General features: G+C 32.3%; 2 protein-coding genes across 2 annotated transcripts; both read right to left on the minus strand.

Moving 5' to 3' along the window:
• Positions 1–381: 381 nt before the first annotated feature.
• Positions 382–1,336, minus strand: LOC129948150 (uncharacterized). The gene is made up of 3 exons (XM_056059018.1): positions 1,021–1,336; positions 729–895; positions 382–643 (listed from the first exon to the last, which is right to left on the minus strand). The coding sequence occupies exons 1-3, from the start codon at positions 1,245–1,247 to the stop codon at positions 504–506; spliced, it is 534 nt and encodes a 177-aa protein (XP_055914993.1). The 5' UTR covers positions 1,248–1,336; the 3' UTR covers positions 382–503.
• A 12,386-nt stretch (positions 1,337–13,722) lies between these two features.
• LOC129947668 (nematocyst expressed protein 4-like) lies at positions 13,723–14,863 on the minus strand. The gene is made up of 3 exons (XM_056058304.1): positions 14,257–14,863; positions 14,008–14,174; positions 13,723–13,942 (listed from the first exon to the last, which is right to left on the minus strand). The coding sequence occupies exons 1-3, from the start codon at positions 14,754–14,756 to the stop codon at positions 13,827–13,829; spliced, it is 783 nt and encodes a 260-aa protein (XP_055914279.1). The 5' UTR covers positions 14,757–14,863; the 3' UTR covers positions 13,723–13,826.
• Positions 14,864–23,521: the final 8,658 nt, after the last annotated feature.

A 23,521-nucleotide genomic window follows, 5' to 3' on the forward strand; every position in this document is an offset into this window, starting at 1 on the left:
AATAAAAGTGTTTATCGTTAGAAAGTTTTTGTACCAACAAATTGTTTTATATTTAAAAAAATGTTAGTTTCTTTTTTTCTACTCTCTCAAATCGGAAAAGTTTTACAAGAGACGTAGTAAACCACTCAATTTCCTAAAACTTTCGCCTATATAGTTTTTTTTTTTGGATAATACTAACTAAGGTTTGTCAGTGAATATATAACCAATAACATACATTTTTAAGAAGAAGAATTCGCAATTCGTTTGATATTTTATTTTGGCACTTTTTTAAAACACTTTCTATGTTCCCACTTTAATTTAGAAATTTTAAATAGTGAATAACGTTTCATTCTAATAATTACTTATTTTGATTATTAAAACCTTTTAAAATAAAACAATTAATTGATATTTAAAATTCACTATACTTTTAATTATTTTCCACATTAATTTACACTTTTACACAATAATTCAGAAAATCTATCCCATCCTCATTCATTCACTTATCCCATTTTTTTTTTTCAAACTTAGATTTGTTTCCTATTATATTTCTGATCCTTTGCAGCACCCTGTGTTATCGCATTTGGTGACACTACACTTTTGAAAATTTTTTCGTCTTGTATATCAATTGTCCTTGGGAGGTCTGGCCATCCTTGTGAGGTCGTTGCTAAAATAATTCAGACGAGACAAATTTCTTAATTAAAAAAAAAACACAACACCACAAAAATTCTTTAAAAGTAATCAGATCTTACAGGCTTGTTGTCGGTAGCCATTGTGATCTGCATTGTAGAAGACAGTTGTGTATCTTCCATCGTCCAAACGATAGGCATAGTAACCGGTAACAACTAGGCTTGGAGAATTATTGCGATTCAAGAAGTATCCACGTTCGTATCGTGTGTTGCCATCACTCAACTCGTACCTGTGGAAAATAAAGAGCAACGACGCACGACGCGACGCACGGGCACGCATACCCGCGTGCGATGTTGCGGTCGGTTGGTGGTGTGATGTGATCCCAATTACACTATTAATACCTGATTATCTCACCTGAACTCGTAGCTGCCATCAGGATTCCTATGGTTAAATTGCTCAATTATCCTCGGTTGATTGCTGTAATCTCGTCGATCAGGATTTGTCTGATGATGGGCTGCAGGAGGTCTATAAGGGTTAATTGTGAATTTCGTCGGCATCCTCGTCGTCGTCGTCGAGGTCGAACGTGCCGCGACACTCAGCCCCAAACAGGCCAAAGCAAAACAAATCCTTTTATCCATCATTCTCAAAAAAGTTTTATATCTGATGTTTCTGTACCTAACTTTAAGACGTTATTCCCGGTTGAAGTTGCCGATGGTATTGTATAAGTTCTTTGTACCGTGCGATGGTTTTTATATAAATTCCGAACTTACTTGAAGTAAGTTGAGGCTGATGAGAGCCCAAACCCAAAAGGTTGCGCACACGCGCATATAGGGGTTTGCGAATTTTATTGACCAAACCCGCACTTGACTTGATTTGAAGTTTTATTTTTTTGCGGGATGGAAGGGCAATACAATAAAAATGTATCTGGTGAATGATGAATGAACGATCTGTTGGATAGGGTATGGCGCCGAACGTAAGCAGGGCAGTCTATTGTTGACCTCTTATGAGAGTGATGGACTTTAATTAATTCTCGAATGATGATTGCGTGAGTTAAGAACTTTAATCTTATACAAATTTCGTTGTTTGTATGCTTTAGAATTCTGTAATTCAGTTCGTTAACCAATAAAATTGTAATTTTATGGAAGTCTTATAAGATCAGTTTTATTGAAATTGATTTATAAGAGTGATGTGTATATTGTTTTTTTATTTTTTTTTTAAACATTGAACATCCTCAATATAATTTATTAAGGTATTTTGAATAAGAAAAAATATATTCTCAATAAAAAAAATGCTTATCAATATTTTTAAGTTCAAGGCGGACATTTCAAGAAGCAGGCGATAAGGAAACTGCAACTATCAAATATTAAATATGTTCAAAATAATAGCGAATTACTCTGACAAGGTCAACGATATTCCCCCACAATCTTTGGAATGATAAAACAAATATAAACCTTATTAGGTTTGACTGCTGAAGAGATGTTAGGATTCCTCAACGAAAGAAGTTTTATTTCCGTTATAGAAAAAACGATCTAAGGCGGAGGCAGTAGCATCGTGGTGTGGGTCTTCTTTTCTTGGTTTAGTGTTGGCCCTATCTTTTAAATTAATGATAATCATGAATAAGAAAACATAACGTGACATTTTGAAAAAGTTAATGCCTCCGTATACTGAGGACAATATGCCACTTAAATTGTGGTCTCGAAAATGGTGAGAGCTTATCTTCGCTTATCTTCGCGCTTTCAATGGATCAATGGATTTAATTTAATATTTGTACTTTGTATTTGTTTGTTTTTACAAACATTTCGAGAAAAAAGAAAGGAACTGTTAATTTTCACTGCTCTGCACCCAGAAGTTTGTGAATCGTTGTAAGTTTTTAATTTTTATTGTTCAGTTTATTAATAAATAGAACTCGGTTCAGCTTTACCTCATTTTTCTCACCAACTTCAATTGATAGCTGCATAATAAAAAAATGTTTCATGATGTATAAGGAGCTTAATTTGTACATATTTAAGCGTTTATAAAGACCACAAATTTGAAACTGCACAAATGCAAATGAGCTGTTTAAATTATGTCAAGAAATGACATCCAATCTAAAATTATCAATGTTCAAATGGAAAACTTAATTAATTTTGTTCGTAACTTATTAGAGTTTTGAGTCAGAACCAGGTGCGGGGTGCTACAAAAATAACAAACACACATTAGAACTCAGTTCCATTCAACTGAAATATAAAATTCCTGGAGCTCAAAATTTCGGTTTTTGGAAATTAATTTATTTGGTACCATTTATTAAGGTATACACAAACAAATAGACATTTTAAAGACCTTTTAAAAGAAAGAGTACATTTAGACATGAGACTCAAAAACTTCTGATGTGCAGACTATCTTAAAAATAAAAAATAGCTGGGATGTGACCCACACTGATAGCTTCCTATCCCGTCTATCGATTTGTCTTGTTTAAAAGTTTGTCTATATATAATAGTATCAATTTTTACCAAATTTGCGTACTATTTTTTGTAGATTTTATTTTTTATGATAAAACGGACTGTTGGATTTTTATATAAAAATTACTGAATATCGAAAACAATATTTTCTGTGAAATAAAATAAGTTTGAAGCCAATATTTTTAATTTGTGAAAAGCTATTTCAGTCGAAAGTAAATTTTTTGTTTTATTTTTTGTAAAAAACTGTCAATTCGATTTTTTTAAAAATTTTATCGAATGTTGAAACCAATATTTCTTATAAGTAAAAATTAATTTGAAGCCAATATTTCAAATTTTTGAAAAGCTATTTGTGTCGAAAATCAATTTTTACCAATTTTTATGCATTTTTTTTAGGTTTTTATTTTTTGTTCAAAAAAACTGTCAATTCGATTTTTCTCAAAATTCGTCCTAATGTTGAAAACAATATTTCTTATAAGCTAAAATTAGTTGGAAGCCATTATCTCAAATTTTTGAAAAGATATTTGAGTCGAAAATCATTTTTTACCAACTTTTGTTAATTTTTTTTCAGTTTTTATTTTTTTGTACAAAAACTGTCAATCCGCTTTTTTTCAAAGTTGTACTGAATGTTGACAACAATAGTTTTTGCAAGATTAAAGTAAATTAAAGCCAATATCACAAAGTTTTGCAACGATATTTGAGTCGAAAATCAACTTTTATTAATATTTGTTTAGACTTTTATTTTTCGTAAAAAAACTATCAATTCGATTTTTCTCAAAATTTTTCAGAATGTTGAAAACAATATTTTTTATAAGATAAAATAAGTTTGAAACCTAAATTTCAAGTTCTTGAAAAGATATTTGAACCGATATTCAGTTTTTACCAACTTTGAGTAATGTTTTTTTTTAGATTTCTATTTTTTATAAAAAAAAACTGTCAATTTGATCTTGCTCAAAATTTTATCAGATGTCAAAAATATTGTTCTTCAAAAGTATACTCCTTTGATTTCACGTTACAATATATTATATAAAATTTAATTCGAATCGCTAGCGTCATTGGTTCGTAAGATATTTAGGGTTAACCAATATTTTCAACATTTTTTCAAACTGCTATGGTAAAAAAACCAATCACGCAATTTTCTTGAGAACGCATTTTGAATCTTTCTGCCTTATTATCTGCATAACAAAATTTATTTGAAATCGATATCTCTTCTGGTTCTTGAGCTATGGACGACGAAAAAAACGTCGTCGCCGTACGGATATACGCACGCACAGACATCTTTCTAAAAAACTTTTATTTCGACTCTAGGGACCTTGAAACGTCGAGAAATGTCAAACTTTTCAATATGACAAATCGGACCCATTGCAATAAACTCCTATGGGAAGTTAATAAAATTGTTTTATTCCATTTCAACATCTACCCGCCCTTATTGAAAAAACCCTTTATAGCTTAGGCGTTTATATGAAACTTAGAGCGTTTGGAATGCCAGCTATAGTTTGGAATAAAAAGTATCTTCGTGGCTTCATAATCATAAAAATTGGAGTATTAAATAAAAATCACATTTGAATTTTTCGAATAAAAAAAAAAACAAAACTGGTAACACCATCGTCGATGGTTCTTTTGGAAGTAGTTCCTAAATTTCCATCATCCATCATTGACTCTTCATTTTAAAGAGCACACATGACAACCATTTATACGCACATAACGCGAAGAGAAACGCCCTGATTGTTCAACGCGATAGAGCATTTCAGCATTTGCCCTTTGGCGGCTTCTACTTCCACATTACCTCTATACACAGTTAAAGGCTCGCTCTTGATGGTAAGATTGCTCAAGCTTATGATGCCAAAATTGACGAACCTGTCAGCGAAATAAAAAGTGAATGTTCGTTAGCAAAATGTTACAGATAAGGTAGCTTTTTTATTGCTGCCGCTGCTTCGATGCTTCGATGCCTCAATACTTTAGCTTCAACTTCATATCGGAACAGTGTGCCAATTTTCGGCGCTATGTACTCTCGTAAAAAAGCAAAATAAAATACATACACATGCACCACGAAGCGAAGTATAGAGTTGTACCAATCTACCCAGTACCTGCCCCTTTTTTCCTGTCAAAAGGAGATTTCGGTAACCTGTCAGAACGATGTGTTACATCGGTATTTTATTTGCAATTTATGTGGGGGTATTTTTGGTACAATAAATTGCAATGAACATGATTGGGGACACAAATATATGTACCGACTTGACTTTTGGGAGACTTCTTTATTTTCGCCAAATCCAAATGATGGTCGCACGTGTGAACGAGTGTTGTCGGTGTTGGAGCGCAGTTCTTGGCTGCCTCTGGTCGGTTTGTGTTTAATGACAAAGAACATGAGTTGGTGTAGCAATTTGTAAAGTAGGGTGACGGGTCGTTAAGACTTTTGTGGCACTTTTTTTCGTTTTGCACGAATAAAATGTATGTTATAGTGTCTTAGGGATTGCCCATCAGAGTGCTATATTGGGATGACAGTTTCCAGAGATTTCAATGCGGAAATGTGAATAACCCGCCACTGTCAAATGCTCCAGATGGAGGAATGTTTTGGAATGCTAAGATTTTATCAACCAAAAATCCAGAATTTATTAAAGTACCTTGGATTAATGGATTGACAGATGAGATAAGCTGATGAATTTACAATCGAAAATTTTGTTAGGGTTTATTCACTTGATGAATCCTTGCACTTGTGTAAAGTTATTAAAAAACGCTTAAAACGTTCTTTTTTATTTTTTTGTTTATTATTGAATTCGAGTTTAAGTGATGGCAGTTAAATTTTATGGTTTATAAAACGATGATTAAATGAAACCGTGAGAAAGCTAATTTGGCAGGTGATTCGCTTTTAAGGAGAATCAAATAAAAAATTACTTTTTTAAATATCACCAGAAAAATAAAAGATTACAATTGTGAATTACATAATGTGTACTTGTATGGAAAAAACACCTCCAGGTTGAATAATTAATTCTTGTCAACCTTTTTCCACCTTGAAGCAGGCTTACTGTTGGTATAAGTTGTTATAAATTACGATTAATTAAAACAAACCAAATATAGGGCTAACCAAAGCCTTGTCATCATAATTGTGGCATAGGAGGAGCTAAACAAGATAAACAAATTGCCTTACGTTATACATATTACTTATTATTACTTAAAGTTTGTGTATGCATGTGATATTTTAAAACTTATACATTACCTAATGCAGCAGGGGTCCCGTTATTAGTATATCGTAAAGCATTAAGTAGAAAATGATAGCGCGGATAAGAAAATGTATACCCAAATTCAATCTCGTCAAAAATCATAAATAAATTTGATAAATAAAAGCTCAATATTAATTTGGAAACATAACAATACAAATTTAAATTATATATAATCAAAAAACACAAGTTTAAAACATTGCCCAAAATTACATTCAAATTTAAAAAAGTACAAAGGCATATTGCAATTTTTGTATTCAATCCAAAAATAAGTTTACCTAATTTTGAAAAGCGGTCAAACTTCAAATATTCTAAAATTGGTAGTAAGAGAACAAAATTTCGTTTAACAGGAAATTTGAGATTTTTGAAAAAGTTTTTAAGTTTGTACCATAAAATTATCTACACAGCCATAACTTCATCGTCTTCTAGGTCACTTCAAAATTAATAAACTTTTTGTCTGGAAGTTTCATTTCTGAAACCCAATGCTGAGTATTTTTTACTGTACAAATTTTGAATTTGCCGTCCATATTCAAGGAACCAAAAGAGATGTCGAAATTAAATACAGAACAGATAACAACACCGGAAGATGCAAAAACGGCTTTAAGAAAAATTGAGTGGGTGGTTTTTTTAGTATTGCAATTAAAATAAAACACGTCTGGGTCGCACGAACTTGTTTATGTATCCGAACAATTTAAACACATTTTCTGTATTTTAAAATTTAATGATAAATCTAAAAAAAAAACTTTTGTTATCAAAAATTAAACGCAATTTGGTTTTAAAAAAACAAAATAAATTTTTCATTTTTTTAATGAAAAACTGTTTTTTTTTTATTTACAAATTTGTTCAATTTAAGTTTAAAAATTCGAGATATCGAATTCCGATATCCGTACGTCCGTACGTTCGCGACGTTTTTTTCGTCGTCCATAGCTCAAGAACCAGAAGAGATATTGATTTCAAATAAATTTTGTTATACAAATAATAAGGCAGAAAGATGCAGAAAGGGCTCTCAAGAAAATTGCGTGGGTGGTTTTCATACCATAGCAGTTTGAAAAAAAGGTGAACATTTTGGCTAACCCTAAATATCTTACGAACCAAAAACGCTAGAGAATTGAATTAAATTTTATATAATATATTGTAACGTGATATCAAAGAAGTATATTTTTTGGAAAAAATCCATTTAACGTTTTTTTTTTATAAATCAAAAAAATTTGTCACCACCACAAATTTTATGACTAAAATATGATTTCATATCCAAAACAATTTTGTGCAACGAAAAATAATGTTTTTGACATCCGATGAGAAAAATCGAATTGACAGTTTTTTTTTTATAAAAAATAAAAATCTAAAAAAAACATTACTCAAAGTTGGTAAAAGTTGAATATCGATTCAAATATCTTTTCAAAAACTTGAAATCTAGGCTTCAAACTTATAAGAAATATTGTTTTCAACATTCTGAAAAATGTTCAGAAAAATCAAATCGAATTGATAGTTTTTTTACAAAAAATAAAAACCTAAAAAAAATGTATAAAAGTTGGTAAAAACTGATTTTCGACTCAAATATCTTTTCAAAACTTTGAGATATTGGCTTTAATTTACTTTTATCTTTCAAAAAATATTGTTGTCAACATTCAGTAAAATTTTGAAAAAAAATCGAATTGACAGTTTCTTACAAAAAATTAAAAACCGAAAAAAAAAATTAACAAAAGTTGTCAAAAATGATTTTCGACTCAAATATTTAATTTATTTTGTGATTGCTAAATAACTGTAAGATACAACATCTTATAAGATAGTTATAAGCTAATTTTACAGAGTTGAGCAAGCAATTAGTTAAATTAATATTAAAATTGAATCAAATATAATTAAACGATAATGAGAGAGAGATAAGAATATATATGATAGATAAAGATATTCAAAATTAACACTTTGTAAATTTGTTATTAGCAGATCGATAAGCTTTGAAACGATGAGAATTGGGGCATTCTCATCGTAGCTTTTCTAGAAGCAAGTCCTTGTGATTGGAATACGACCTAGACATTTTAATAGCCCTTTTAATTATACATAATTTATTATAAAAGTCCTTCTTGGCCCTTTCATATATTTATGTATAATACAATTTTTAAATTTCATTTAAGTATTTACTGAAAAATTACTTTTTAAAAACCTTTTTAAATATTGTTGTGTTTTGAATTTCCTTAATATTGCGTGGTAAAGAATTCCAAAGATGGACTGAATTTACAAAAAATTGGCGCTCGGATGTTAAAAACGAACAGCGAGGATGAATCAGTTGACGTGATCTATGCGAGTTAGCAAAAGACCATTTAATTGGGACCAATTTGAAATTTGTTCAAGGTCTTCATTGACATAGAAAGCTCAATGCTCAATGAGTCCAAGTGGGCAGCTAAGGTACAGCTGAACGTCATCAGCATACATTTGACAAGAACAATTATCAACCAAGGATGGAAGTTCATTGACGTAAATAGAGAACAATAGAGGACCCAATATGGACCCCTGAGGAACACCACAAGCAAGCGGCAAAAAATTAGCCAAGGTGTCACCAACTTGAACTGCTTGTGTTCTATTAGTCAAATAAGAATAAATAAGCTTCGTAGTACATGGTGAAAAATCAAACTTCTGGATAAGCTTTTTACAAAAATTGAGATGGTTAACTGTGTCGAAAGCCTTTGAGAATTCAAGCAGAACCAAAAATGTTATGTCTTCAGTGACGTTCAAAAGTGCTGTGATGCAGCTGTGCTTTTTACGAAAACTAGACTGTTTAGGTGTAAGCATAGAACTCGCCGTAAGATAAATATTGATTTGTTTCTGCAAAATTTTCTCAAAGACTTTCGACAAGTAGGAAAAGACTGAGATAGGCCTGAATTCAACGCCTTTTGCGTTTTTTGGGAGTGGTATGATTTTGGCTACCCTCCACAGGTCAGGATACACTCCCGACATTAAAATCGTATTGAAAGCGAACGCACGATATGGCAAAACGATAGGCAAAATCATATTCAAAAATTTAGGGTGAACAGCGGACCTTCAACAACATCAGCAGTATCTACAGAGCAAAAACCAAAACCAAGATTATCTGACTGATCCGTAAATGGTAAAATTTCTGATGTACTCGACGAAGACACCAGTGTCAATGGCAAAGAGGCAAAGGTTTGGTTGAGTGTATTAACATCTACAACCTCAACTGCCACATTTCTTGACTTTCCAATACCAATATTGCGTAAGTTCTTCCACAATAGTCGCCCGTTCAAAGAAGTACTAAGCTGATGAAAAAAAAAGTTTGTGATTTGACTAATCGTATTTAAGCAACAACTTTGTTACGAAGCAAACAATACGTACGTCGCAACTCAATCAACCGATAACGCTTCCAATTGTTGTACGCATCATCCCGTTGTTGCATTAAGACTCGTATGTTACTCGTAAGCCATGGCTTATTATGTGGTTTTAAAATTTTAGTTTTTAACGGTACGTGAGTGCATATCTTTTCTAAAATTAGAGATAATAGCTTCTAACTTAATTTTACTTCTAAGAAATATTGTTTTCTACATAAGAACAAATTTTGAGAAAAATCGAATTGACAGTTTTTTTTACAAAAAATAAAACTCTAAAAAAATAATACTAAAACTTGGTAAAAATTTACTTTCGACTCAAAGACCTTTGCAAAAATTAAAAACATTGGCTTCAAACTTATTTTATTTCACAGAAAATATTGTTTTCAATATTCAGTAATTTCTATATGTAAATCCAACAGTCCGTTTTTTCATAAAAAATACAATCTACAAAAAATAGTACTCAAATTTGGTAAAAATTGATACGAGTACGTATAGACAAACTTTTAAGCCAGACAAATCGACAGACTGGATGGGAAGTTATCAGTGTGGGTCGCATCTCAGCCTCATTTTATTTTTTTAATATTGAGAGAAGCCAAATTAAGAACAAAATTTAAATAAAAAAATCCAACGGTTTGATTTTGAGAAAATTCCAATCTTCGATTTTTGACAAAAAATTTTGTAAGGCAACTACTTTTAGTTTAGTCTTAAAAAAAAGGAAAAAAAGGCCAAACGTGAATTGGCTTTAAAGCGTTATTTTCAAATTTGAAGTCAATCGAATTAATGCTTTAGACTGTAGGGTCCAGGACACACAGACATACAGAGGAATGGAAAGGGGGAGATTCACCTTTTTCAACTTCTCCACCATCATAATGTCATATTTGTTTCAAATTTTGAGTTTGAATTTTTTACGACTTCAAAACTTGCCACATAGTTTGTATGTCGAAATTTTGTTTTTATCCAAAATATCTCATGAGCTAATATCGCGATCGAATTCAGTTAAATTTTACTTATTTAATGTGTTGTGATAGTTTTGAACAAAAAAACAACAATTTTTAATTTTGTAGTTTTAGTTTTTTTAATAATTCCAAAAAATTAAATAAAATATTTGTGTCCTTGAATCTTCTATGTACAAAAAATGATTTTATTTTCTTTTGTGCTAATTTAGTGCTCTAACCCCGGTTGGGCTTAAAAATCCCTTCTCGCTCTTACTTGTTTTGATCGCAACTAGGCGCCAAGCTGAAAACACCACACCCAAAGTTTCAAAATTAAAAAAGAAAACACTTATCATGATTATATTTTGGCCTTTTTTTGGACTCCTAAGTTCCCTTACCCCTTAGTAGTCACAAAGCTAATTTTTTAGCGATTTTCTAAACTGAACTACATTTTTAAAAACAAATGATGGTGTAATTTAGGTTTTTTTGACTTCCTAGTTTATTTATTTATTCCATCTATCGAGTACAATCTCTTTTAGACTAACATTCTTAATTATAATGTTTATATATATAAAAAAAATATAAATATAAATACCTACATATATAATCTTAAATAAATAGTAAAATAATTTACAATTTAAAACGCCTCATAAAAGAATTTCATTTAAAGCATTTTTAAATTTTACTCTACTCCATTGTAAGTTAATTACATCGCATACAGAATTAAAAAAAGCACAAGAACGAGATATGGGATCACTTTTTCCATAGTTGGTGTAATGACGCGGTATAGAAAAAAAGATATTTCTTTCCCTGAGAGGTCTTGGAGGAACATGAATTGGGTAAAGTGCAAGCAGCATAGAACAATCTATAAGGTTACATATAACATCTCTGGCTAAAAGAACAAAACACTGTTTCCTTCTGATTTGAAGGGTTTCCAAACCTAAAAGTAAGCATCTCTGGTTATAGGAGGGCATAATATTATCTACCCAGTTCAATTTACGTAGAGCATATCTAGTGAATTTACGCTGAACAGCTTCTATTCTATTAATGCTTACTGCATATACTGGGCACACAATACAACTAGCATATTCTAACGAAGATCTCACCAATGAGATATAAAGCATTTTTAAAGTATGCGGATCCGTAAATTCCTTTGAATTTCTCATTAGAAAACCCAGCATTTTATTTGACTTCGAAATCATATAGTCATAGTGATCATTAAAAGTTAACTTCCTATCGAAAACAACACCTAAATCCTTAAAAACTGAAACCTTATCAAGGCTTGTATTATTAACCTTATATTCAAAGTGAATAGGGTTGCGTGATCTAGTATAAGACATTTGCTTACACTTGGAGATATTGAGATGAAGGCAGTTATCTTCACACCACTGAAAAATTCAATTGAGGTCATCTTGCAAAAGATTGCAATCAAGTGGACAATTGATACGTTTGTAAATTTTGAAATCGTCAGCAAATATTAAATTTTCAGAAAATTTGACACAGTCGGGAAGGTCGTTTATAAAAAGAACAAACAAAAGTGGTCCGATATGGCTTCCTTGTGGAACCCCTGAAAAGTTATAAATTCTTTTTGATGTTTTACATCCAATTTTCACAAACTGTGTACGATCTGTTAAATATTGATTCAACCAATTCAATAATTGAGAATGAAAACCAAGGTGTTCTAGTTTTTTTAATAACACGTCATGCTGCACCCTATCAAACGCCTTTGAAAAGTCGGTGTATATGACATCAACTTGCTTACCCCGTTCAATACCTTTCGTACAAAAGTGTGAAAAAAGAGACAAGTTAGTTGTAGTTGACCGTTTACTCACAAACCCGTGTTGATTGTCTGAAATCCCTTGCTTAATATTTTCATAAATCCTTTTTTTGACAATGGCTTCAAAAATTTTTGGAATAGTTTGAAGCTTTGAAATCGGTCTGTAGTTAAGGACATCCTGCTTCGAGCCTGTTTTATGAATTGGCGTAATGACTGAAATTATCCAAGTATCTAAGAACTGACCAAGACTGAGCGATAAATTAAATAATTTTAAAAGAGGTTTAGAAAGACCATATCTGCAGAATTTTAGGAATATAGGAGCAATTTCATCACTGTCATGTTTTTTATTGTCATCCAAAGACGAAAGTTCTTCCAAAACTTCTTCTTCCGTTAATTCCATTTGACCTAAAAATGTTATTGGCTGTTGGTTTATGACAATGTTTGGATTTGAGTTTTCAAATACAAAATTCGACTGAAAAAAATCAGCAAACATATCACAAATCTCTGTTTCATCGCATGAAATTTTATCTTCAAACCTCATGTTGAGTGGTAAACCATAAGATTTCCTTTTACCATTCGTAGAACTCACTTCTGGAAGCCACGTTAAAAGAACATTTGACTTTGAATTTTGAATTTTCTAGTTTTGATTAATTAATTTGTGTGGAGACTACTGTTATTTTTAGCCTTTAAAAAAATTCAAAAAACGACTAACGCAAATATTATTAGAAACTAAACTTCCAAGTTTGAATTCAATCAAGTTTGAACTCAATCGACCAAATGGTTTGGGAAGGAGAGACGAGGAATGACAGACAGATGACAGACGAAATCGCGGACTTTTTTGCACTTTTCTGCAATTGTAATGTCATGTTGGATTGAAAACTTGAGTTCAATTTTTTTACGAACGCAATACTTGCCATATAGTTGAAACAGTCGTTCCATCGTCCTTTTCAAAAAAGGAATATGTGGATGTAATGGCCTATCAATTAAATTACCTTCCCACCTTGTGAGAAATGTGCTTCGTCAGTCAAGAACATTTTGTTCGAAAAATCGCCGTTCGCCGCCGCCTGTTGTGGCAGAGCCCTATAGTTTTGAAACCGCAAAATGGGTAACCCGTTGTACTTATTTCAAATCTGATGTTCGTTGAAAGAATGCCTTAATTAATTTATATAGTTATAAACAAAATGTTTCCAGGATGGATCTAAAACATCTTTCGAGGAAATATGGTAAGACTTAAAAATATCAACCGAAAACAAATGTTTCCATCTCGAATATAAACTTTCAACACTTCCTATGAAACATCAACAAAATGTAAGCTTTTATGTGTCACCAAAAGGAAGTTTTCAGTGTCTGTTATAAGATTTAATGAAGAAATACATATTTTCATTTTTCTTGAATTCGATTTTCAAGATTGCATTATTTAATGGCTTCAAAGTTTAAAAACGTTAAAAGGAAAAGTTCGTTTGCTCCATGTTTTATATATAAAAAAATTAATTTATCTCCTTAATAATGTTTAAAAATCCTCATTGCAACTTATTTTCATTTATACTAGATACAATATTAATTGCCTCTTCATCTTCCAAAAGTCTCCTCTCCCCCAACGAACGTGGTAGTTGCGGACGGTTTTGTGTAATCCCATCTTTAAAAAAAAAATTAAAAGAAAATCAATAAATAGCTATTTGAAAAAAAGTCCAAGAACCTTACATGAATCTTGCCGATATCCATAGTGATCAGCTGTGTAAAACACTGTCAAGTAGCCTTTTCCAGGAAGTCTGTACGAATAATAACCCCTAACAACAAGGCTCTGCTTGTGATGGTAATGGATAAAGTAACCTTTCTCGTAGCGAACGGTCTCATCGGGTAGCTCATATCTGCAGATATCGCCAAAAGTAACGTTCGATAAGCAAAAAGAATAAAATGAAAACCAATAACTGGGGGAATTTAATTTCTTACCTAAATTCGTAACTGCCATCGGGGTAAACATGGTTGTATTGGTCTAAAGCCTGGGACGGATACCCGGTGGGCGTCGTCGTCGTTGGTTTTATTGACGGATTTGAAATTTGATTATGATGAACTGGATGCGGTTGGTGATGTTGATGTTGAACTGGTGGTGGTGGTGGTGGTGATGGTCGTAGTGTCGTTGTCGTCGACGTTGATGGCCGAGGCTTATTTTGTACTGTGAGTGGTGGCTTAGATTGCCATGGATTCTGAGGTCTACTTTGGGTTGGATAGGGTGGTGTGTATTGAGGTGGGTAGTAGGGGGTGTACTCCGAGGGGTATTCCGATGTATATTGAGGACTATGTTGAGCTGATGAATGTGGATGATGCTTATTATCCTTCTCGTTCTGAATCCAAGGGTTTTGGCTATTCGTACTTTCGAAGTTTTGAGCCCCTCCAATCACGTAAGGACCAATAGAGGCCAACAGAATAAAACAAATATTTTTAAAATACATTTCACCTGTTGTGAACTTCAAATGCTAATGATGACTTCAGATCTTATGTTTAAAGCTTTTATACAGTTTTATAGAAGCTCCAATTATACCTGATGTATGACGTGTATAAACTTTTCTCTGCTAATCTCACAGATCTTATACAAAATCCAAAAAATAACTGAGAGGAGTCACCAACATGAAATTCCTTAATCCAGAACAGAATACACAAAATACCAAATTTATCTGTTCTTCCCGCTCCTCTATACATGCACATAAAAGCAAATAAAAAACAATGAATTTTGTTCTGAGATTGATGTCGCACTTTGAAACTTAAAATTGCTTTGAGTTTACACACGTTATACAAAAATACAAACACAAAATACGAGTATGTAGGAACGTTTGAATCTGTGTCAGTCCAAAATTAAATTTTTATTTTTTTGACTAAATTGAAGATGTCGTTAATAAGATTAAACTCAGGGAGAATTCCCGAATGAGAGGAGGATGAAACGTTGGAAAAATGAATTTCTTCGTACTCATTTTTGTACATGTTTTCATATTTTTATTGTTTTTATTGCCCCATTGTGTGTTTTTTAGTACTTTTTTTGTCTTTAGCCAATTTTTTTGGTAAATGACTCTAAAGTCATTCAGAATTAATAAATAAACAACTGTTAAATCTTTGTGCTAACTGCTGAAGTTGAAGCGATGACACAATATTTACTCAGGGTCAATCACTAACTATGTATATCTGACGACGGACAGTGACGAATCGATTTGAATAGTGCAAAAGTTAAGAAACTCACTGGCGTGGAATTAAGTTAAAAACAAAAACAAATCCAAAATACTATTAGAGACATATTGGAAAAAGTTGACCCTTAAAGTTAAACATAAAAATTACAATACTAAAAATTTAAAAGAATGAAGATGTAAGTGGTTTTCACACTCCCAGTCTTAAAATAAACACAATATCTTAATAAAATGCACTTTAATACGCTTTTAGTTGAAGACACTAAAGATAAGTCCGCTATAAAAGTTGAATTTTAATTCTTTAGCTGTAATATAGGTTGGTTTTTGTTTCCTATAAAGCTGAATCAATTTATTTGATACCAAGTCTTACGGTATGACATCCCACTGTGGAACATCACCAAGTTAAAAAGGTCTTGGCCGAACGAAATCTGTTCAAAATGATTTCTTAATTTTTAATGAGAACATGATTAATAGAAGACTAAGAAATTTAGTTTAGAAGTGTTGCAGTTTATTCTAAAAATTATGCACCTTTTGGCTATGTTTAAAGTTGGCTGATCTTAAGTTTATTTTTGAGGAAACTTTACTATTTGGAGAACCATTACTTTCTTTCACACAAAGTAACGTTCTAGGTGACTTTTCCTTTCTTTTCCTATTTAGTTTTAAAATTCTCAAAGATGAAATTCATAAAAGTTAGAGTGCCAATTAAGCGCGTGTTTCATGGCCACTTAGTATTTAGGTTCCTCATTGTTCCTTGAAGTTATTTTGTAAAATTTTGATAAAATACATATTTTGAGCTCGGCTATTAAAAAAAGATCAAATCTAGGTCATGCGAGCCAAGTCCATGCAGGATCTTAATGTTGGATTCTTTTAAATAATCTTCTATACACCTTCTACCACACAAGCTACGGAAATGTTTTTGCTTTGCTTATATTACATCTTCGGATCTCATGCGTGGATCATCGATAGGTAAAGCGGAGGTTATGTTACCAACTGATGAGGATAAGTTCAGTGGAAGAACACTTCCTACATGGCCAATCGAAGAGCCTACAGGTACTATCGAAGCCTTTAGTTTTAATATCATCTAGAAAGAGAATGGCACCTTAAGAGTCTCCGGGTGTAAGTCCCACTCCTTTAATAGAGGAAACATGCGAATCTAGCCTCGAAGTCAGAACAGGACACCTTAAGCGGTATTGGATAAGCAACAGTAGAAAACTACGTCTAGTATGTGGATCTGCTTGGATGAGATAGCATTCATTGAAGCTGAAGCAAAGAAGTCATTTGCGGCTTCACAGGAAACTCCAGCTGTTCATCAAATTGACTTTTACCCATAGATTGTTCGTGCTGTCAGTTTCCTCTCTAGAACCTTCTAAACCCTCAAATGATTGGCTCTAGCCATTGCTTTCAGCATCAATTTCATGCTGTTGTTCTACGAACTTCGTTCGATGATGACGATGGTGGATCTGGTGGAGAGAAACTTATTCAAGGATTCATTAAGTACATTTTTCACAATACCGGATAATGGCTTTCTTAATTCCCTGTGGTACTTCACTTTCTCGGTCATGGGAAACTTCAACAACTTTTTGTTGGTGTTAACTGCTCACTAGTTATATTTATATAAACGGTGGTTGCATTCAAATTCTTCCCTTAGTTCAACATTCAGGAAGCAGACGATGAATTTCACAAGAAGTGCCACGGCGTTTTTACCTGCTTTGTTTTTTATACGTAAAAGGGTGTATAAGTGATGTAATCGGCGACCTCTATGGTGACGACTTTGAATTCTATGGAATCATCTTTGATATAACATTCTTCTTCTTTATCAACAATATCCTTCTGGCCACCATTGAAGATTTGATCATCCATGGTTACGGAGAGCTTCTTGATCAATAGGAATCAGTAAAAAAGAACATATGGAGTCACACTGCTTTGTGTGTATATGCGTAATAATCAGGGAATACTTTGCATACACGGTTTTAATACATACGTTATGAAAGAACAGAAGCTGGCCACTTACATCATCCTTATGCATCTTATTAACTAACCCGAAACTGACTGATGCATCAGCAGAGAAGCTGATGACTGAAGTATCAGCAGAGAAGCTGGGACTTATTATCGTGGGAGATTGGAAAAAAAGGAAAATATTGTTTGATTAGCGATCCAATGCAGCGACTGTATCTAATGATTTGCAATTTATATACACAATTTTAAGTAAACATCTGAAATGGAAAAAAAATTACCAGAAAAAAGTATGTATATTGCCTTTGTGGTTCCTTGTGTGCAACTCTCGGAACTGCAATGAAAGAACCAACTTTTTACTCTTATAAATATATAAAACTTTATTTTACAACTTAATTTAGGTAGGAGTTGTTTTTCGCTCCAGCACAAATGGACGGTCTCTAGTTGCTATATTCCTAGCACCTACTCGGGTGAAAAGCACGATCAAAATGAACGAGAGAAAAGCGGAAATGCAAGATGTTTGCATCTGCATTCCGTGTTTCTATATCGTTTTCTTAGATTTGAGCTTTAGATTTTGCTAGATAACATTGAGCTTTAGATTTTGCTAGATAACATTTTAACGTTGAGCTTTAAGTATGAATGCTTATTTAAGGTGTGTGCGCATCCACTACAACTTCTACTTATTAAACTGAAGGTAAATAAACGGTGATTTTTTAAGAGCTTGAGAACTTTAAAAAAAAAAACGCATAAAATTTGCAAAATCTTATCGATTCTTTAGATTGGTCCATGACATTTACTTTTTGAAGATAATTAACTTCCCATAGGAAGTTATTGTAATGGGTCCGATTTGTCAAATTGAAAATTTTGACATTTCTCGACGTTTCAAGGTCCCTAGAGTCGAAATAAAAGATTTTTAGAAAGATGTCTGTGCGTGCGTGTGTACGTACGTTTGTACGTCCGTACGTCCGTACGTTCGCGACGTTTTTTTCGTCGTCCATAGCTCAAGAACCAGAAGAGATATCGACTTCAAATAAATTTTGTTATACAGATAATGAGGCAGAAAGATGCAGAAAAGGCTCTCAAGAAAATTGGATGGGTGGTTTTTTTACCATAGCAGTTTGAAAAAAAGGTGAAAATTTTGGTTAACACTAAATATCTTACGAACCAAAAACGCTAGGGACTTGAATTAAATTTTATATAATATATTGTAACGTGATACCAAACAGGTATATTTTTTGAAAAAAATCAATATAACGGTTTTTTTTTAAAAATCAATAAAACTGAAAAAAAAAATTTGTCACCTCCAAAATTTTACGACTGAAATATGATTTCATCTCTAAAACAATTTTGTGCAACGAAGAAAAATGTTTTTGACATCTGATAAAATTTTGAGAAAAATCGAATTGACAGTTTTTTTTATAAAAAATAAAAATCTAAAAAAAACATTACTCATAGTTCGTAAAAATTGAATATCGATTCAAATATCTTTTCAAAAACTTGAAATTTAGGCTTCAAGCTTATTTTATCTTATAAGAAATATTGTTTTCAACATTCTGAAAAATGTTGAGAAAAATCGAATTGACAGTTTTTTTTACAAAAAATAAAACTATAAAAAAAAACAATACTAAAACTTCGTAAAAATTTACTTTCGACTCAAATAGCTTTTCAAAACTTAAAAATATTGGCTTCAAACTTATTTTATTTCACAGAAAATATTGTTTTCGATATTCAATAATTCTGTTTTTTCATAAAAAATAAAATCTACAAAAAAATAGAACGCAAATTTGGTAAAAATTGATACGAGTACATATAGACAAACTTTTAAGCAAGACAAATCGACAGACGGGATGGGAAGTTATCAGTGTGGGTCGCATCCCAGCCTCTTTTTTCATTTAAATGTTGACCGCGGCTTCGTCTTAGGTGGTCCATTCGGAAAGTCCAATTTTGGGTAACTTTTTCGAGCATTTCGGCCGGAATAGCCAGAATTTCTTCGGAAATGTTGTCTTCCAAAGTTGGAATAGTTGCTGGCTTATTTGTGTAGACTTTAGACTTGACGTAGCCCCACAAAAAATAGTCTAAAGGCGTCAAATCGCATGATCTTGGTGGCCAACTTACTGGTCCAATCCTTGAGATGAATTGTTCTCCGAAGTTTTCCCTCAAAATGGCCATAGAATCACGAGCTGTGTGGCATGTAGCGCCATCTTGTTGAAACCACATGTCAACCAAGTTCAGTTCTTCCATTTTTGGCAACAAACAAAAAGTTTGTTAGCATTGAACAATAGCGATCGCCATTCACCGTAACGTTGCGTCCAACAGCATCTTTGAAAAAATACGGTCCAATGATTCCACCAGCGTACAAAGCACACCAAACAGTGCATTTTTCGGGATGCATGGGCAGTTCTTGAACGGCTTCTGGTTGCTCTTCACTCCAAATGCGGCAATTTTGCTTATTTACTCAGCCATTCAACCAGAAATGAGCCTCATCGCTGAACAAAATTTGTCGATAAAAAAGCGGATTTTCTGCCAACTTTTCTAGGGCCCATTCACTGAAAATTCGACGTTGTGGCAGATCGTTCGGCTTCAGTTCTTGCACGAGCTGTATTTTATACGGTTTTACACCAAGATCTTTGCGTAAAATCTTCCATGTGGTCGAATAACACAAACCCAATTGGTGCGAACGGCGACGAATCGACATTTCACGGTCTTCAACAACACTCTCAGAAACAGACGCAATATTCTCTTCTGTACGCACTGTACGCATTCGTGTGGTTGGTTTAATGTCCAATAAAGTAAACTGAGTGCAAAACTTGGTCACAATCCCATTAATTGTTTGCTCACTTGGTCGATTATGTAGACCATAAATCGGACGTAAAGCGCGAAACACATTTCGAACCGAACACTGATTTTGGTAATAAAATTCAATGATTTGCAAGCGTTGCTCGTTAGTAAGTCTATTCATGATGAAATGTCAAAGCATACTGAGCATCTTTCTCTTTGACACCATGTCTGAAATCCCGCGTGATCTGTCAAATACTAATGCATGAAAATCCTAACGTCAAAAAAATCACCCTTTAGTATCAAAATCAAAAATTTTTTTCTCAATCCCTATTCACACATTTATGTATATACACTATAAAGACTTTTTCAAACTAAATCTTTAGAAATGTTTGCGATAAAGTAAAGTTATGGAATTTCGATCCAGCCCATGATGAAATATACTAGTACACATTTTTCAAATTATTGACAAGTTTTGTTTATCGAAAACTTAAAAAGTGAATTGAATTAGATCCTCCTCGTTTTTGAGGATTTTAAATTTAACATGTGATTATTTTTTTCTGAATTACCATCAAGGACATGTAATTTAAGCCCGCTATATTTGTAATCAATTATTATGAAAATTTAGCCACAATCGAACTTGTGAGACTGTAAATAAACATCCTTACTGAAGAACTCTTTGACCACTGAATTTCCCAAAAAAAAAAAACAAATATTTTTGAAAATTGTATTAAGGTTTATCTTCATATGTACAAAGTAACGTACATCAACAAACCATGTACCTAGTTATAAATAAAAATATGTTTTTATTTAAAGTAAAACTTGACTTCACTTAAAACCTTAAGGTACCCTTAACCCTATAGGTATACAATTTTGACTGATGTTCTCAAAGAAAAATGACTTAAGTACAATACCTATGTATATCATCATAGCACAATAACCATAAAATATTATGAACCCTATCCCATAAACCTCTTGAAACATTTCATATACAATCATAAAACTTTGACTTATTATTAAATATAGGTACCATCAACAATGTTGGAGTTCGTATTTCAATGCCTTGCTTGAATGCATCATCATCATCAAAAACTTCATCTTAAATGCAATTTGTTTCACTCGGCATGATTCCTTTTGCATTTTACGACTATAATATAAATGACTTATGGAATAAGAAGTTTTTCATAACTCTTCGTTGCATAAATTATTCATGGAAGAATTAATTAGCTCCAACTCGTTGTATACCATTTTAAGAATCAATAAGGAAGGCACAGGCAGGTTTATAGGGCAGGTTTATTTGCACAAACTATAAATACAAGTACAAACAATAATAAATAATTTTTAATAATTTTAAAATCGTTTGTTCATTAAATCATCTTCTCATAATAAGACTTCCAATCCGTCCATTGGCATTGCGTCGTTGGTCATCGCGTCAGTCGTCTCGGGCCAAACCAATTCATCTGAAAATGATTGAATGACAAGGTCATAAATTCCATTCAACTGCCCATAAAAACTCCCGAATACAAAAATGTTTTGACAACACATCCACTTACTGCATCCACCATAATCACGAGATCTTCAACAAAAACTTAAACTAGTTCATCAACCTGACGATGGAAGATACATCTCATTTTTGTGTAGCGTTGTTCTTGTTTTAACAACTTTAAGTTATGTTTCCAGTCAACGTTTCTCGCTCTGCAAATAACACGCACAATAATATTCATCTCTCCAGAGATGTTGGCACTTAAAACTGCGGTAAGCCAATTCAAAGCAAACCAAACCAAACTGTCGTTGTCCCTGATGACGACTGCCTTCCCTAACCAAAGGTGCTTTAAGTCACAACTTTTTATTTTAATATTTAACTTATTTTTTTATGTTTAAAGGGATTGTCCCATTCTTTGAAATACAAATTAACCCGCAACAAACTGCCAAAAAAGTGTTAACATTAAATTTTTAAATAAGCAAAAAAAACTCAACATTTCAGATTTTGGGATTCATTCCGAAACATAACCAACGTGCGATGACAATCTCTGTGAAAAGCCAACAAAAAACCATTGTGGAGAAAAAGTTGATGGGGGAGACGAGTCGGTAAGCTGGAAAGTGTGTCTTTGCCATAGTGCGCGAGGCATAATTTATGCTCCATTTTTTTAGGTCGGGTGTGCCGCATTGGAGTAGCTATAGGTAGGTGGGTTTCTGTAGGTACCTATACCTGTTCATTGAACTATGGCAGCAGCGGAATAACAGTGTACAGAAAAGCTGAGAATTTAAGGGGGCGATATAATATTTTTCGTCATTTCAACGACGTTTCAAGGTCCCTTGAGTCGAAATAAAAGAATTTTAGAAAGATGTCTGAGCGTGAGTGTGTACGTACGTTCGTACGTCCGTACGTTCACGACGTTTTTTTCGTTGTCCATAGCTCAAGAACCAGAAGAGATATCGATTTCAAATAAATTTTGTTATACAGATAATAAGGAAGAAAGATGCAGAAAGGACTCTCAAGAAAATTGCGTTTGTGGTTTTTTACCATAGAAGTTTAAAAAAAGGTGAAAATTTTGGTTAACCGTGAATATTTCACGAACCCAGAACGCTGGAGACTTAATTAAATTTTATATAATATATTTTAACGTAATATCAAAGAATTATATTTTTTGAAAAAAATCCATTTAACGGTTTTTTTATAAATCAAAAAACTGAAAACAAAAATATGTCACCTCCAAAATTTTACAACTTTATATGATTTCATCTCAAAACAATTTTGTGCAACAAAGAATAATGTTTTTGAAATCTGATAAAATTTTGAGAAGAATCGAATTGACAGTTTTTTTTACAAAAAATAAAAATAAAAATTTGCTTATAAAAAATATTGTTTTTAAAATTTATACAAATTTTGAGAAAAATTGAATTGACAGTTTTTTTTACAAAAAATAAAAACCTGTACAAAAATGTTTAAAAGTTGGTAAAAATTGTTTTTCGACTCAAATATCTTTTCAAAAATTTGAAATATTGGCTTCAAACTAATTCTATCTTATAAGAAATATTGTTTTAAATATTAGGACAAATTTTGAAAAAAATCGAATTGACAGTTTTTTTTACAAAAAATAAAAACCTGTACAAAAATGTATAAAAGTTGGTAAAAATTGATTTTCGACTCAAATATCATTTCAAAACTTTGAGATATTGGCTTTAATTTACTTTTATCTTTCAAAAAATCTTGTTGTCAACATTCAGTTAAAGTTTGAAAAAAAATCGACTTTACAGTTTTTTTTACAAAAAATTATAAACCGAAAAAAAAATTAACAAAAGTTGGAAAAAAA

Source organism: Eupeodes corollae, chromosome 2 (assembly GCF_945859685.1).
Source record: "Eupeodes corollae chromosome 2, idEupCoro1.1, whole genome shotgun sequence".
NCBI lineage: Eukaryota > Metazoa > Arthropoda > Insecta > Diptera > Syrphidae > Eupeodes > Eupeodes corollae.